The sequence below is a fragment of the Canis aureus genome, chromosome 5, assembly GCF_053574225.1.
Source record: "Canis aureus isolate CA01 chromosome 5, VMU_Caureus_v.1.0, whole genome shotgun sequence".
NCBI classification, from domain to species: Eukaryota; Metazoa; Chordata; class Mammalia; order Carnivora; family Canidae; genus Canis; species Canis aureus.
In genome coordinates this window covers 46,836,381-46,851,843 of record NC_135615.1, presented here as the reverse complement: position 1 = coordinate 46,851,843, position 15,463 = coordinate 46,836,381, and the positions used below count along the sequence as shown (strand labels likewise).

The following is a 15,463-nucleotide window of genomic DNA, read 5'->3' as shown; positions in this document are numbered from 1 at the left end:
CTGTCTGGAATATTTTAAGGAAAACAACAAAACATCTGGTATCACCTGAGGAACCATAACTAGATGTAGTTCCCAGTTCGAACTTTAAGTCACAGCTTTTCTTTCTGTGATACCATAGCTTTGCAAAACTGAGTTTCTTATGATTGTTGCGATCAAAAGCAAGTGCTGCACAAAAATCAACACGGAACAGGATATGAGGGAGGCAGCATCCGATCTTATTCCAGAATGAGAAGTTGTATAGTCCTCAACAGGCACTGAACTGCTATGACAACCTCTTATTCAACAGTTTGGACCTAACTACTTAATATTTGGAACCATTCATTATTTCTTTTGGCCAATGATTTGCCGTAAACAATTACTGAGTGTCTGTGAACTGAGAAAGTATGAGAACCTCTGTGTTAGGGTGTTTATACACATCCTTAGGATTGGAGCTAAATCAAATGTCTGTGTGAAGAGAGATTTTGTTGAGAGAAAGAAAAAAAAACACTCGACGGATTCAAAGCCATGAACTTCTTGATGAGCTCTAGAGTAGAGAATTTGTTCCATTTCTAATTCGGTTAGGACCCCAGGTAGACAAAATCTTTTTTTATTGTCTAAAGCAGCATTATTTTGATAATGAGCCAGATAAACCAGCTTTTTCTTCCATTCTCGGTGGGTTGGCCGCTGTTAGTATTATTACTATGGAGTGTTGGAACTAACTAAGTAACTAACTAACTAACTAACTAACTAACTAACTAACTAACACTAGCCATTAAGTTCCAGGAAGTCTATTGGCAGAGTATTCTTAGGTCATCAGCTGCTAGACCCCTCTTTTGCTACTTTTTTCTCCTCTTTTTTTTTTTTTAACTCTACTTCTTTGTCCAGTTACTGAAGTCATTTTATTTCTGTCTCAAGAAACCAAAAACAACAAGAAAAAAAAAAGTACATAAAAAATAAGAGTTCCCTGAATGGTAAAAATAATACTTGTAGTTAAACATACTTCTTCAGTCTTTGAATTAAGGAATTTAAAATGCCAGCCAAGGACACCTTTTTGTGTGTTTCTAATCTTGTGCTTTTCAAAAAATCATAAAAAGGAAGTTCTAATGTTCTGCTGTTTTGAATGATCATGTTTGTTGATGTTATAGACATCAAGAGTTGAATTTGTTTTGAGTTGAATTTTTTTAAGATTTTATTTACTTATTCATGAGAGATACACAGAGAGAGCCAGAGACATAGGAAGAAGGAGGAGTAGCAGGCTCCATGCAGGAAGCTTGATGTGGGACTCGATCCCAGTACTCCGGGATCATAACCTAAGCCAAAGGCAGATGCTCAACCGCTGAGCCACCCAGGTGTCCCAAGAGTTGAATCTAATGCATTACTCCAAGATGGATGTTGCTGTATTGTGCTCCAGTTTTTTAAATAACTAATTATGTATTCTAATATCCCTTGATTATTACTGCCAAAGTAATAGATATATCTTGAGGTTTTAAGGGACATGGAAAGATAAATATTAGTCTTGAAAAGTTCTTTTTTTTTTTTTTTTAATTTTTTTATTTATTTACGGTAGTCACAGAGAGAGAGAGAGAGGCAGAGACACAGGCAGAGGGAGAAGCAGGCCCCATGCACCGGGAGCCCGACGTGGGACTCGATCCCGGGTCTCCAGGATCGCGCCCTGGGCCAAAGGCAGGCGCCAAACCGCTGCGCCACCCAGGGATCCCTTGAAAAGTTCTTAAAGCAGGTGGAAAAAAAAGAAAAGGAGAATGACCAAACATTAAAAACTCATTATTTCTGGGGTGCCTCCTGGGTAACTCAGTAACTTTAGCATCCAACTCTTGATTTTGGCTCAGGTCATGATCTCAGGATTGTGAGATCGAGCCCCCCATTGGGCTCATGCTCTCTCAATCTCTTTTTTAAAAAGTCATTAATAAATAAATAAATAAATAAATAAATAAATAAATAAATAAATAAATGTCATTATTTCTGTGATAAGATTATTGCCACCTGTTACATCTTCAGGGGAGTTTGCCCTAATATTTAGCATGCAATTTTCCTTTCTGAATTTCTTTCATACCCTTTCTGTTCCACAGTGTTTGGACTCTAATTGTAACTGTGGAGGGAAAAAAAACCAAACAAACAGAAAAATAGTCGCCTGAGTTCAGTTCCCACACCTAAGAGAAAAAGACGCCATGAAGATGAACTATTTAAACTTCTAAATGTTTGGTTATGAGGCTATACTTTTGCCTCAGACTTAATACCTAACAAAAGGTAACATCTACTTTTTTAAAAAAGTGAGAAGAAAGGGTAGCTTAAAATACAGTGATCATCACACAATCCTGTGAGTCATCAGAGATTCCTACTGGAGAGCAAACTTAGATCAACCTCGGTCAAGGAGGAACTGGCTAATTTTTCAGTGTTTGCAAAGAACACTATCCCTCAGAGCAACTTGTGAATAAAATAAAGTTAGGACATTTTGAAAACCATCTTCAATAAGAATAACTAGCACAGTACCTTGTCTGGTGCTGTCAGCGCAGAGTGGCCATAGGTGAGTGAATTGAGTTGAAATCATCAGCTCTTCCCGTCTCTTGACTTGTAAGGGGCAGATGGCCATAACCAAAGGGGTTCTAGTCCTATCAATTGTGGACACTGGAGCTGGTGCCTCTCATTTGTTTCCTTTCCCCAGTGCTCTTTCCTGTGTGTATTAAGGAGAACTAAAATCTAAAACCATGCCCCAGGGTGTTAGAAAATGAAAATTATTGGGACATTTGGGTGGCTCAGCAGTTGAGCATCTGCCTTCGGCTCAGGGCATTATCCGCAGGTCCTGGGATAGAGTCCCACATCGGGCTCCCTGCATGGAGCCTGCTTCTCCCTCTGCCTATGTCTGTGGCTCTCTCTCTGTGTCTCTCATGAATAAATAAATACAAACTTTTTTAAAAAAGAAAATGAAAATTATCTAAATTTTAAATTTTGATGGTTGATGGTAGGAATGTGCAGCTGGTGATTTCTCAGAGAAAGAAGACAGTCCATTACTGAGGAGGTTCCAATCTGTGACTTCGAACACATTCCAAATAAAGGAGTGTATTAATTGGTGTATTTTTTAATGAAAGTATCATGCTTTTCCTCATTCAGCAAATATTGACAGTGCCTACTCCATGTCAGGGTACTGTTTGAAGATGCCATAGGCCCATGAAAATAAGAGAAAACTTTTGTTTGTGTCATGCATTCCTCTCATTTACTTTTTGTAAATTCTGGATTGAAGAGGTTACCCAGTCAATATTAAGATAGATAGATTATCTATCTATCTATCTATCTATCTATCTATCTATCTATCTATCTTAATATATATAGATATATATCTTATTATATATATCTATATCTATATATCTATATCTATATATATATATCTTTATTCACTACCATATCAGTCACTTTAAATATTTATTTTGCTTGTTGGTCTTAGATACTTAGCAAATTGTTCTCAATGTGTTCTGTACTGTTGTCTGAGCCTTATAAGAAAAAGTCATCACAGTGTTGAAACATTTATGGGATGTGTTTCTTGACATAAGACTGAGTTCCTCAGTTCCCACACCTAAGAGAAAAAGGCCCTGTGGAAATGAGCTATTTAAACTTCTAAATGTTTGATCATGAAGCTATACTTTTGCCTCAGACTTAATGAGTAACTCATTCTCACTAAATCCCTGCAATATGAAACACTTAAAGACCTACTATTAGGTAGGTCTATTATAAAAATGGACAAAGAAACCAGATGCATGTTTTTTCTTCAGAAAAAAAAAAAAAAAGAATATCAAACACTGGGCCTTGCTATCAGATTCCTGGCACTTTGTTGTGTAGCTCAGGTGAGATATGCTGAAGAAATAGCACAGCTCTTCCACCTGCTTATTGCAATTTCTCTCTGGTTTTTTTGGTCAGCTGTTTGGTAATCGTCTTGAGGTTTCAGGCATTTTCTTAACGTTGGTGCAGAAAAATGTGTTGTCATTGATCAGTAGACAGTTATGTCTAGACATATGTGAGGCGGCAGTTCCTACAACTTCTCACTGGAAGTGGACAAGTTAAAAACAGGAAGAGGGAATGGCTGTGTACCCCTCTGCAAATGTGGGAGTTGCCCTGTGACAGAGAATGGGTGAAGCACTTCAGTGAATGGCATTGTCTCCTAGTAAAAGGTTGTGAATGGCCCCCAAACCAAGATCTTTCAGCTCATTGTTTCACTCACAGGGAGAACAAGGCTGTATGCAGATCTCAGCCTTTCACAGCTCTACTTCCAGTCCTTCTTTACAGCTTAGAGAACTTTAGGCTGAACTCCTTCTTTGCACAGGGCCAGTTGTGTTTGTTTGGCTGGTTATTTTTTTGTTTGTTTCTCTGTTTGACTTTTTGTTTTTTTTTTGTTTTGTTGTATTGTGTTTTGCCAAAAAAGAAAACAAGCCTTATGATTTATGTGCTATCTACTGGTCCCCATGGCAACATTTTTTAAATGCAGTAGAACAAAACTTTCATCCAATCATTATAATTGTCAATTACGAATGCATTTCTACAGAAACTATAAAGAAGGCAGTTGATAGAAATATTTTACATTATATCATAGAGTTCATTGCATGTGTTGACATGCATATGTTGTCTTTTCGTATGTATCCTTTATGTTCATTCAGTACACTGGGTTTTGATTCATTTATTCCACCTACTGTAGAGTTGAGGTAAAATTTCTAATACAGGTCACTATTTCTTGGTCTCTTGTTTGTTTGTTTTGCATTGTTGGCAGGGAGCCCATCCTGTACTATTTATTGAGGAAGAGACTAGTGTTTCCCAGGCAGACAGCTTATCTAGAATCCAGTTCTCCAAACACAGGAGCAAAGTGACAAAAACATGTTTCAAATATGCCTGAAAAAAATCTTGTGTTCACCAGTTCAAGTTTGGGATGTTCACAAGGCGGACCATGTTCCCTCCTTTGTGGCTAAGCTTCAGGAGACTCTTTGAGGAGTGAAATATATACACCTTTATTTTTTGACCAGTTTTTAGTTCATGCTTAGGAGTGCAGAGTACTTGTCTGGCATCTGTAGAAACTTTATAGTTGATGGAGAGTTCTCCCATGAAGTTTCGTGCTTGATCCTCAAAACAATCATATTAAGGAAACTAAGGAAAATATCATTAGCTCCATTTTAGAAATTACAAAATTCTACTAAACAATATTGTGTCTTGCATGTGATTGAGTACATGCAGGTGAGTGCACACACACACACACACACACACACACCATGAATTAGAATTCAGATATCTTGACCCTGAACTAATGATTTTGATCAACGTTGGGTTTGGTATTTGCTGGCAGGCACAACAGCCTTTAGATGAGAATGTAATAAAGAAGTAAAACACTTAAACTAAAATTTTGATTTCTCTTTAAGGGATGGAGAATCTTGATGGGCTCCTGGGCAAATCTTTTAACTTAGGGCCTTTGCCAAACAGTCAGGAATTTTGTTCTGTTAATATATCGATGTCCTTTTGCCTCTAAGCTTGGAGTAGATGCTTTTTTCCCCCAGTTATGTTAAAGATTGTCTTCCCTTGGAAGACTTGCAACTGAAGTTTCCTAAAGATTGCTCAAGAGCTTTAGTGGTTAACATGATAGCCATGAGCCACATGAGACCTTCTCATTAATTAAAATTACAGCAAAATTCAGTTTCCCCAGTTGCAGTAGGCACATTTCAAGTCCTAAGTAACAACATGTGGCTAGTGGATACTGTTTTGGACAGCATGGATAGAGAATATTTAATATTTCCATCATTGCAGAAATTTCTGTTGGACAGTACTGTTTCAGTCTGGAATATGCATTACCGTGTGGCTTCAGAATAGTCTGAATCCATTTAAGCATGCAGAAAGCAACATGGTGTGGTAGAAACTAAACAGTGTTTTTAAAGCCTGCACTTAAATCCAGCCACACTACACATTACCTTGCCTTGGGATTTCATGACCCGGTAAGATTTCAAAAACTACCCAGGAGACTGACCAAGGGTTACAAACCACATACTTTGTCACATAAAGGACATTAACAAGAAAATCCTCATCAGTATACACAATCTGGTCTTTAAAAGGCATTTCCATTTCAATAAAAAAGGGCATGATCTTAGAATTAAGGAGAGTTTTCAAAAGGAATGTGTTTACGTTGTTTGAAACCTCATCCCATGGTCCATGTTTATTCTCACTTTGACAAGGACCAATGAATGTTCTGTTGGGCAAGCACCAGCTCTCAGCCTGGCATTTGGAAACCATTGAACTCTGCCACTTGCCAAGGGCATGACTGTCACTGAGTTACTTGCGTTCCCTGAGTCCCGTTCCTTATCTTAGAATGGGAATATGAGCATCCTTTGAATGTACTAGTCATCAGAATTAAATACGGTGTGCCAGTAGAACACCGTGTCTGGCACATAGTAGGCATGCAGAAAACGATCCTGCTCTCACTCTTCTCTATTTGATCATGTCCTTCTTTTTAACCTACTGAATTCTTTTACCACATGAAGATCTTTTAAAAATTGTTGCATTAGCTTCCCATAAATCTTTCTTCCTAAAACCCATCCTGGAGGAAGACCAAGAGGGCAAGGTCACTGACCTTAAGAATGGGACTATCGAATAAGATCTATTTCTGTGAAAGAAGAACCTGTTCCTAGAACACAAAGTGAGAGCACTGCTGAGTCCTCAACCCTCCCCACATTTCTCCCCCTCCACAGAAGTCCATACTCAATGCTACCACAGTAGTTTGTGACATCAGCACACCCGGAAGAATTCTTCCATTGTAGGGGCTTTCACTGAACAAAGTAACTAATATGCTTAGTGACTATAGCTATACGCCCTTTTTAACTTACTAAAATTGGAAAAGGTTTTGATATGTAATTTTAAAAACAGATTGTCTTTTGTACCATCATATAACTAACAAGTTAGAGGGGATTTATTAGTATCATGTACCTTCTCTAATGAAGCCTACATTTTTGTTTTATGACAAATAAAGAAGAGATAACACTTCAGGCTAGAGCATTTTTGCTTATGTTACAGTAACTGCACCTCAATTTACTTTATCATCAGTGCTTGTGATAAGAGCACATGTGGGCCAAAAATTGAGGACTTTTGTTTTAAGAATTTTGGGGGGTCGGGGCGCCTGGATGGCTCAGTGGTTGAGCATCTGCCTTTGGCTCAGGGCATGATCCCCAGGTCCTGGGATCAAGTCCCACATCAGGCTCCCCATGGGGAGCCTGCTTATCCCTCTGCCTGTGTCTCTGCCTCTCTCTCTCTGTGTCTCTCATGAATCAATAAATAAAATCTTAAAAAAAAAAATTTAGGGGGCCAAGTATCAATCTAGGCCATAATTCTTAAAATAATAAATGAGCAAAGGATTTAAATTTCAGAAGACTAAATAACTTCTAAGGTCATGTCCACTTCTAAAGTTATATATTTTTGTTTAATATATAACAAATATAAAAATATATATATATATAACAAATATATATTATTTGTTAATTTGAGGACTTTTTTTAATTTGAGGACTTAGCTTTCTAGAGCAGTTTCACTTCACAGCAAAATTAAGAAGAAGGCACAGAAATTTCCCATATATGTCCTACCCTACCCCAGAATGCAGGTTCTGCGTGGACACATTATTTGATGTTTTAATCACATGAAGTATTCCTTAAAATGTAACATTTGCAGAGTAGATGTGCTTTAAAGATTTTTTCCATTGAATTGTATGGGCAAAATAATAAAGTAAATTCTCTTTATACTAATAAGGATGGTAGTGGGTTTTCTCTCCCAGAGTACCTCCTCTTTTCCCTATTATTTGAAGTACAAAGGCGGAAAACCAGCATCCTTCTGTCAAAGGAAAGAGAGCCCATAAAATTTCCCTAAGGATTACACACACACACACACACACACACACACATTTATATATATTTACATATAAACATATAGACACGTAAATGCCATCTTCAGAGGACTTTGTAACATATAGCATGCATACAATCTTGCTATACTCTGAATATGGATATATGATATTCAGCTATCAGCCAGAATTATCACCTGGTTAGAAACCAGCAATTATTTTATTTCACTGCATTCATTATTTTATTTTAGGGTGGAAGGACATGCAAATCAGTAGGTAGGCAAAGATTGTTTAGTTTTGTAAGTCATTGGTAATGATGGGGGTTTTTTTATTTGGTTTGGTTTTTTAGTTTTTAGTTTTTGCATTTACATGTAATTTCTGTTTTAAGCTTTATTTATTTTAGAGGGGGGAGGGGCAGAGAGGAGCAGAGGGAAAGAGAGAGAAAATCCCAAGCAGACTCATCAATGAACTCAGAGCCCAATATGGGGCTTGATCCAAAGACCCTGAGACCATGACCTGAGCCAAAATCAAGAGTCCTCCAATCAACCAATTGAGCCACCCAGGTGCCCCATACCTGTTTTTATATTAACTTATTTGTCTGTTAAAATTGAGGAAAGTGCTACTGGTTTGTTTTTTCCTTTTTGTACTGGTAGGGAATATAAATACAAAGGTGCTCTCCAGTTAGGGTAAACATTCCAACTAGATGACTATACTTGTGTATAGCTATAGTTAGCATTATCAAAATACCATCAAAACTATATCTATAAATACACACAAATGTGGCTTGGAGTTTGACACTGAAAAAATTCAAATTGGAAGATACCACCTTACACAATACTGAACAGCTTTCTTTTAATTTTGCTCTTATATTAACGTACATTATTTTAGGTTCTCAGTAAAATGTTGAACATTGCTGCCAAAATGCAATTTTTGGTAGTTGTGACTTTTGACCACAGGACCAAGCTTTTGTGGTAAGGGGACTACTTGAATTCTACATGGCAGTAGCTTCAAAGAGGAAAATCAGATTTGGGTCTGGCCAAGGTTGGCTTTGTCACATAGGGACTTCATTCCCTGGGATTCCATAAATGTGGGTAGTACTTACTTACTTACTTACTTACTTACTTACTTACTTATTTATTTATTTATTTATTTATTTATTTATTTTACTTAGAGTGTAGCCAGTTCTAAATTTAAAACCCAAGCAGTACAAAGGAGCAATATCATCAAGTGAATCTGACACAAATGAAGCACATTTTTTCATTTGTTTTTTGTTTTAGCAGTATAATACATACTAGGAGTTTACCAAAATCATAATGTCTTCTTCATAAGTAATTTTAAAAGCTTCATTATATTCTTAAATGTGACACTTGTAGTTTCTCAAAGCCAACATTATATTTTTGGAAAAACAGGTCACCTTTTAAAAATGATATCTGTGGAAAAATATAATTTAGTTTTACAAAATGTTCTTGGCAGCCAGATTTTCCATAATACTACCTTTATTGTCTGAAGCCATAGTTTTGTGATTTTAGTTTAAAAGGGTAACAACATAAAATATTCAACATCCCCATAAATTTGTTATCAATGGACGCAGTTCTTCATGTAATATTTTAATATTTAGCTTTATCTTTTGAGTGTTTTCTCAAAATAAGCACATTTTCTTTACTGAGTTGTTTTTAAAGGAATGAAGGACTGAAATGAATTTAAATATTCATAACTTATTTAAAATTGTTTTAATTTTAAAATAGAATCAGCGCTTACATTTTAATACGTTTGGATTAACATCTACTAAAAATAGATTGAAATCATTAAAAATATTTTAAAAGTATAAAGGCGTGTACAGTTTTTCATGACTCAATATGTTTAATGTTAAAAGTAAGATATGAAATACACAGTATGATTCTGTGTATGAAATCATGCGTTCCATAAAAATCATATATAACATAACACACATGCACTTCCGTGCATTCAGAAGGAAAATGTTATTGACAGTTATTTTTGAGTAGTTCTGCAAGGTTTTTTTTTTTAATATTCCAAAGTTTCTACAGTTAATATGCAAATTACTTATTCAAAATATATATATTAGTTTTATAAAAGGTCAAATATAGAAATCTGTTTCCATATTTGTTTGTTTGTGTATTTTATATGTCTGTACTTCCATGAACATGGGAGTATAGTGGTGAGTAGATGTAATCCTCCTGTGGCTAATTCTTGGTGGTTGTCAGGTAGCCAAGATGCCCAGTTATGTACATACTAGAAATGAGAACATATGACAGTGGTTTCTCTTCAATTCCAGAAGAGGTGGATCCAGGGTGAATTGATAAATGGGTCATGGCTTTGAGCCAGGATTTCAAAAGACACAGTTTATCAGTTCCCTAATCTTCTCTGACAAACTCCAGAGGAGAATTTCTTTCTAATTTTATAGCCGGATAGAGTGAAGCACGGAAGACATAGAAGTTTGCTTGAGATTAGATTCGGAAAGTAAGCCTTAGCCCATGGCTCCCCTTCAGAGTGCTCCTTCACACAACCCCTGTGCTGCTGAGTATTGATCCTTGCAGGGCATGACATTCAGAGGCAGCTGGTACTTTGTGGCCCTTAATGCTTTTGGTATCATAGGCTTAGGGGGCTTTGATTAATAAAGTAAAAACTTCCTTCTGATTAACCTTAGCTGCTTTTCCATCTGGTTTGGTAATGATGAAGCGTGGAGAGGTTGCCAAGTGTGCTTCAACACAATTTTGAAACCAACTAGTTTGCAAAACTATATCCAGGTGTTGCTGTTGGGTGAATTCACTTTGTTAGATGACGAGGGGCTTTGCCACATTCAAGGGCTTTGAATGGTTCCCGAATCCCAGTGAAGTCTCTTTGAGGGTTTGCTTTGGGGTTTCTCTCCATCAGCTTTTTGCTAATGTTTCTGGCTTCTTATTACAAAAAAGAATGAGGGCAGAAAATAAAGTAGTAAAAATGATACCCAAGTAGGGGAAGGATAGCCAAAGGCACAGGGAGTATTTCTCGTCTCCTACTGTCATTCCACTTGAGGAAAAGAGAAAATTCAGCAGTGCATGTGCAGGGAGCCTTGTATCCCCTGCTCACAGGACTCGTCGAGTTCTCTGTGGGAGAGGGGCCAGCCAGCCCTCCCCAGCTCTGTTTCAGTCCACGGTGGCGGGTGATTGAGTGCCTCCTTCCACATCATGAGACCTGAGGCTGCGGGCCACTGACCACTGTGACTGTTACCTGCGTATGAATGCCCTCATCAGGGGATCCCTGGGTGGCGCAGCGGTTTGGCGCCTGTCTTTGGCCCAGGGCACGATCCTGGAGACCCGGGATCGAATCCCACATCGGGCTCCTGGTGCATGGAGCCTGCTTCTCCCTCTGCCTGTGTGTGTCTCTGCCTCTCTCTCTCTCACTGTGTGCCTATCATAAATAAATTTAAAAAAAAAAAAAAAATGAATGCCCTCATCACTCACGGGCATACACACAAGGTCAAAAATTGAGCTTTTTTCTGATCCCACCCTCCCATCCCATGTTACTTCCCACCTGTCCTATAAATATAGCAATCCCCCCCCCCGACAAAATCTACTTTCTTTCCTTAAAGCAGTTACCCTTCCATTTTTTTAAAAATTAAAGTGTGTTGTTGTTATGTTTGTTTGATTTTATTTAAATGAGAGACAATATTACATAATTGTCTTCAGAGGAATCCTATCACCAAGAGGTACAATTTCAAAGTCTCCAGATAATGGTCACTGTGCAAATTTGAATTGAGTTTCTCATCAAATTATAGGGGATCCTAGGAGTCTCTTCCCATTTTGGGGGGATCCCTAGTAATCTTGTTGTGTGGTGTTATCATTCCTTCTAACTATGCTTTTATTAACTAAGTTTCTTTGTTTAAAAAGTTCCTTGTTGGAAAGGTCATTCAAATACAGCATTTCAGGATCATATTCTATCATATGCTTTTGTGTATGTGTGTGCATTTACCAGTGATTAGAACTCACAGTCCTGTAAGCCAAATTATAGGTAATAACAAAAATGAATCTTCCTTGCACCTTAATGATCGTTTATTATTATAAGCATGTTACAGGCTACATTTAAAATATATATTCACATATTTATTTTCTTCCATACACAAAATAACATATATTTTACCTGTGCCATTGTACTTGTGACAGTAGTTCTGATAAAACATTTTAATATCGAGGTGAGGACGTAGACAAAGACTTAAAAGTTATATATTCATTACATATTCAAAGATTATTTAACCATTACATCATTTGAATTTGATTATTTAACCATTACATCATTTTGAAAAAGGATAGGCTATAACCTGCCCATTGAAATAGTAGAAATAATTTTACCATTACTGAAATGAGACAATCTTGAGGTATTTGGCAAAAACAATTTCTGAGCAAGAATGAAATATCTCCATCACTAAAATTATAGCTGTCTTTCTTTCTGCTTTGACAGCAAAGGGAAGCAAGATTGGTAAATCATTCTAAATATTGTATATTCAAAATACATCTTTTACAGAGCTTAGAAGTAAAATTCAACCAAAGAAAAAATTCATGTTTTAATAATCATTCACACCTGTTTTAGTTTAGAGTCATCCAATGTAATTCATGTAAAAAATGAGAAGACTGCTTGCTTCGGCAGCACATGTACTAAAAAAATGAGAAGACTTATTTTCAGGGAACAATTTTGGATTAGTAGTGTGCCTTGGTCAGCATAACTTAGTTCTTAGAAAATGAACTTTGTAGTCAGGTGCTTATAAGACGATACAGGGAAGATTAGCATGCTCCCTGCACAAGGAAAATATCTAGATTTGAAATTCCTTGAATTTTGACCCTCTGAATAATCTACCAAAAGAACAGATGCCCCCCAAAATGTAATCCTGGAGTGAGGGATGGGTGGTGCAAAATAACACGTTTAAAAACAAAAACTACACACATTTTTTTTTTTAAGTGTACTCCAACCTTTCCTGCCTTTTATTTTACCACACTTTGCATTTCAGGATCTCTGTGTAATTTGATGGTGGCCCGTAACAAATGGTCTAATCATTGTTGACGACCCGTGTCCTGTCGTCACCCATGTGCTGCTCGATCTGAAGCGTGCTTCATGGGGTGTCCTTGGGTCCTTTTCAGAATTGCTCAGGACCGAGCGCACGGTTCAGCTGCAGGGCTCCCAGGGTCACGTCCAGGAAGCTTTCGGAGGTGGTGACCACACCCACTGATGATGGGAGGCTTCAGTGAGCCAGATCCCAAGGATACCCCGCCGAGATCTTGGAAACGCATCTCACGGGTCCCCCGACCCCCGCTAGGAAATCCCACTGAAGGGCTGTGGGCCCCGCGCCCTCTCCGCCCCCGGAGGACGTGGCCCGCCTCCCCTCGCCTTTGCGGGCCCCGCCCCCATCCTGCGCCCCAGCCCGTGCAGCGCATGGGGGGCAACGCAGGGCAACCTTGCCCCCCCACCCCGGTTGCAGCCACCCGCCCTCTGCGCCACTCACACCGACGCCCCTGCCCTTCAGACGTCAGGTGGTCGAGGGGCCTCCCGCCACAGTTGCCAGCTGTTTCCACGCCCCCTTCCTGATACCTGCGTGAGAGGCCACAGGGGAACCCAGGCCCCACTGCCGGCCCGAAGCTTGTCGCCACCCTGGCACGCCCGCAGTAAGCAGCAGCGACCTTGCTTGATGACCGAGAAGCCCCTGGTAGCCAGGCAGCTGGACGATGGCCAACAGCCCAGAGGACTTTGTTTTTCAGCCCACTGGCGGGGAAGCACATGTGCAGAGGAATAAGGCCGGAATTACTGTAACGCTTTATGGAAATTCATCAAAGTGCAACTTACTGTTGAATAGTGATCAGAAGTGATCACAGGTTATAATCTCTAACATGGGATTTGGTTTCTCTTTCAGACATGGAGATGACTTGATTGTGACCCCATTTGCTCAGGTAAGCACAGTTTGGTGAGTGGGCAGGTTTCTCACAGACGTGCACATTTAACTTGGGGGATTAGTTCTGGTTCTTAACTTCATTCTAAGTCAGGTGCAAATACAATTAAAAATTATGTGGTTCATTTAAGTAATTCAAAGACAATGCTAGAGAATGTGACTTTAATCGTATTGGACTGGTTCCTCTAAGCCCATAGACCCAAAGAATGTCTCTGCTTCAGATTACAAATCACCTAAGTGACATACTTAAATGGGACCATATTTCCTTAATTGATATATATAATATATATACTATATTATATATAGAGAGAGAACTCATTTAGGTTCTCTCCTGCTTTTTTTTTTTTTTTCAACTGGAGGACTTGCCTGGATAAAGGTAGACCCCAGTTCAAACCCCATCTCTTCCTCTTGCTCAGTGAATGGCCTTGGGCAAGTCACTGAACTTTTCCAAGCCTGGTTTACTCCTCTGTTAAATAACAGTTCCAAGACAACCCACTTGATGAGGTTTATAAGACAGTAAAATAATACCAAGCTTGTAAAATGCTCAGCACAATTTCTAGAAAACAAAATGAATTTTAAGTGTTGTAATTAGTAAGTGCTCTTTCTTTCATCTCTAAAATGTTATAACAGAGTTTTTTTAAAGACTTTTTAAACGTTGAGTGTTTAAAGACACATAATGGCAGTGTTTGAGTGTTGAGGATGATGTGTAATTCTTCCCCTTTTCAAATTTCCTGAAATTTTGTGATTCCTATAATTTAGACCAAAAATTTAATGAATCCATAAATAACACATCATATTAGAGTGATTCTTTCATTCCTGCAAGCAATTAGAAATAGAATATGACCACCATATCTTTTAGAAGTTAAGGTTTTGTTTGCTTTAGGTTTTGCTGGAAATCATAAATTCTTTCTAGTACCTATATTTCTATGTTCAAAAACATTTACAGCTCTTCAAAGTTTTAATCATATTTTCAGGTAACAAGATCATACAAACTTGGGGATTTTTAGTTGATTACTATTGAGTACCCATAAGTACTCAATAGTACTTAGTACTATTTACAATTTACAATAATACTTAGTACTTTTCTAAGAGCTGAGAGCTGGGTGAACAGTTAAAATCAGGAAAGATAACATACACAACCACCGCCAAGCATAGAAACAATCATTCTAACTATACAGTTTATTGAGGTAGTTATTCTTGCTTCTAAGTAAAATCTCTAGATACTGTTATAAGGAAAAAAAATATGTATATATATATAAAACATATAGTAAAAAATGAAAAAAATCTGTCTGATACTTCAAGTAGTATTTTTAAAATAATAATTAATATTTTTATTTGATAAATAGATTTCTTTTCTCCAATAAATAGATTAATAAATTTGATTTGGTCTTTGCCATCAATGGTCTTTAAATTCCTAGGAAATCTAGCCTTTTATATTATTAGACATATTCTGTAGTAAACTTATAAATTGCAACAAAACTAACAGAATTTTAGTACACTGAGAAATATGCACATATGTAAAAAATCATTTAGTGTATGTTAGTAAACTATTAAAATAAATATGTATAATTATTCATTTGAAATTAGAATTTGAATATAACCAACTCTGTGTAATATGTAGGCATATCTGATGCCTAAAAATAATCCTAAAATGTGTTTAGAAGAATTTGCTTATGATTAGCTTA

General features: G+C 37.5%; 1 protein-coding gene across 24 annotated transcripts in view; it reads left to right on the top strand.

The window, feature by feature from the left end:
• Positions 1 to 15,463, top strand: part of PDE4D (phosphodiesterase 4D) — a 1,385,565-nt gene that overhangs the window by 1,166,911 nt on the left and 203,191 nt on the right. For all 24 annotated transcript variants that reach the window (XM_077897892.1, XM_077897888.1, XM_077897887.1 and 21 more), the window contains one exon: positions 13,743 to 13,779. In XM_077897892.1, the coding sequence (XP_077754018.1) occupies positions 13,743 to 13,779 (37 nt within the window). The remainder of the gene's footprint in view (positions 1 to 13,742; positions 13,780 to 15,463) is intronic.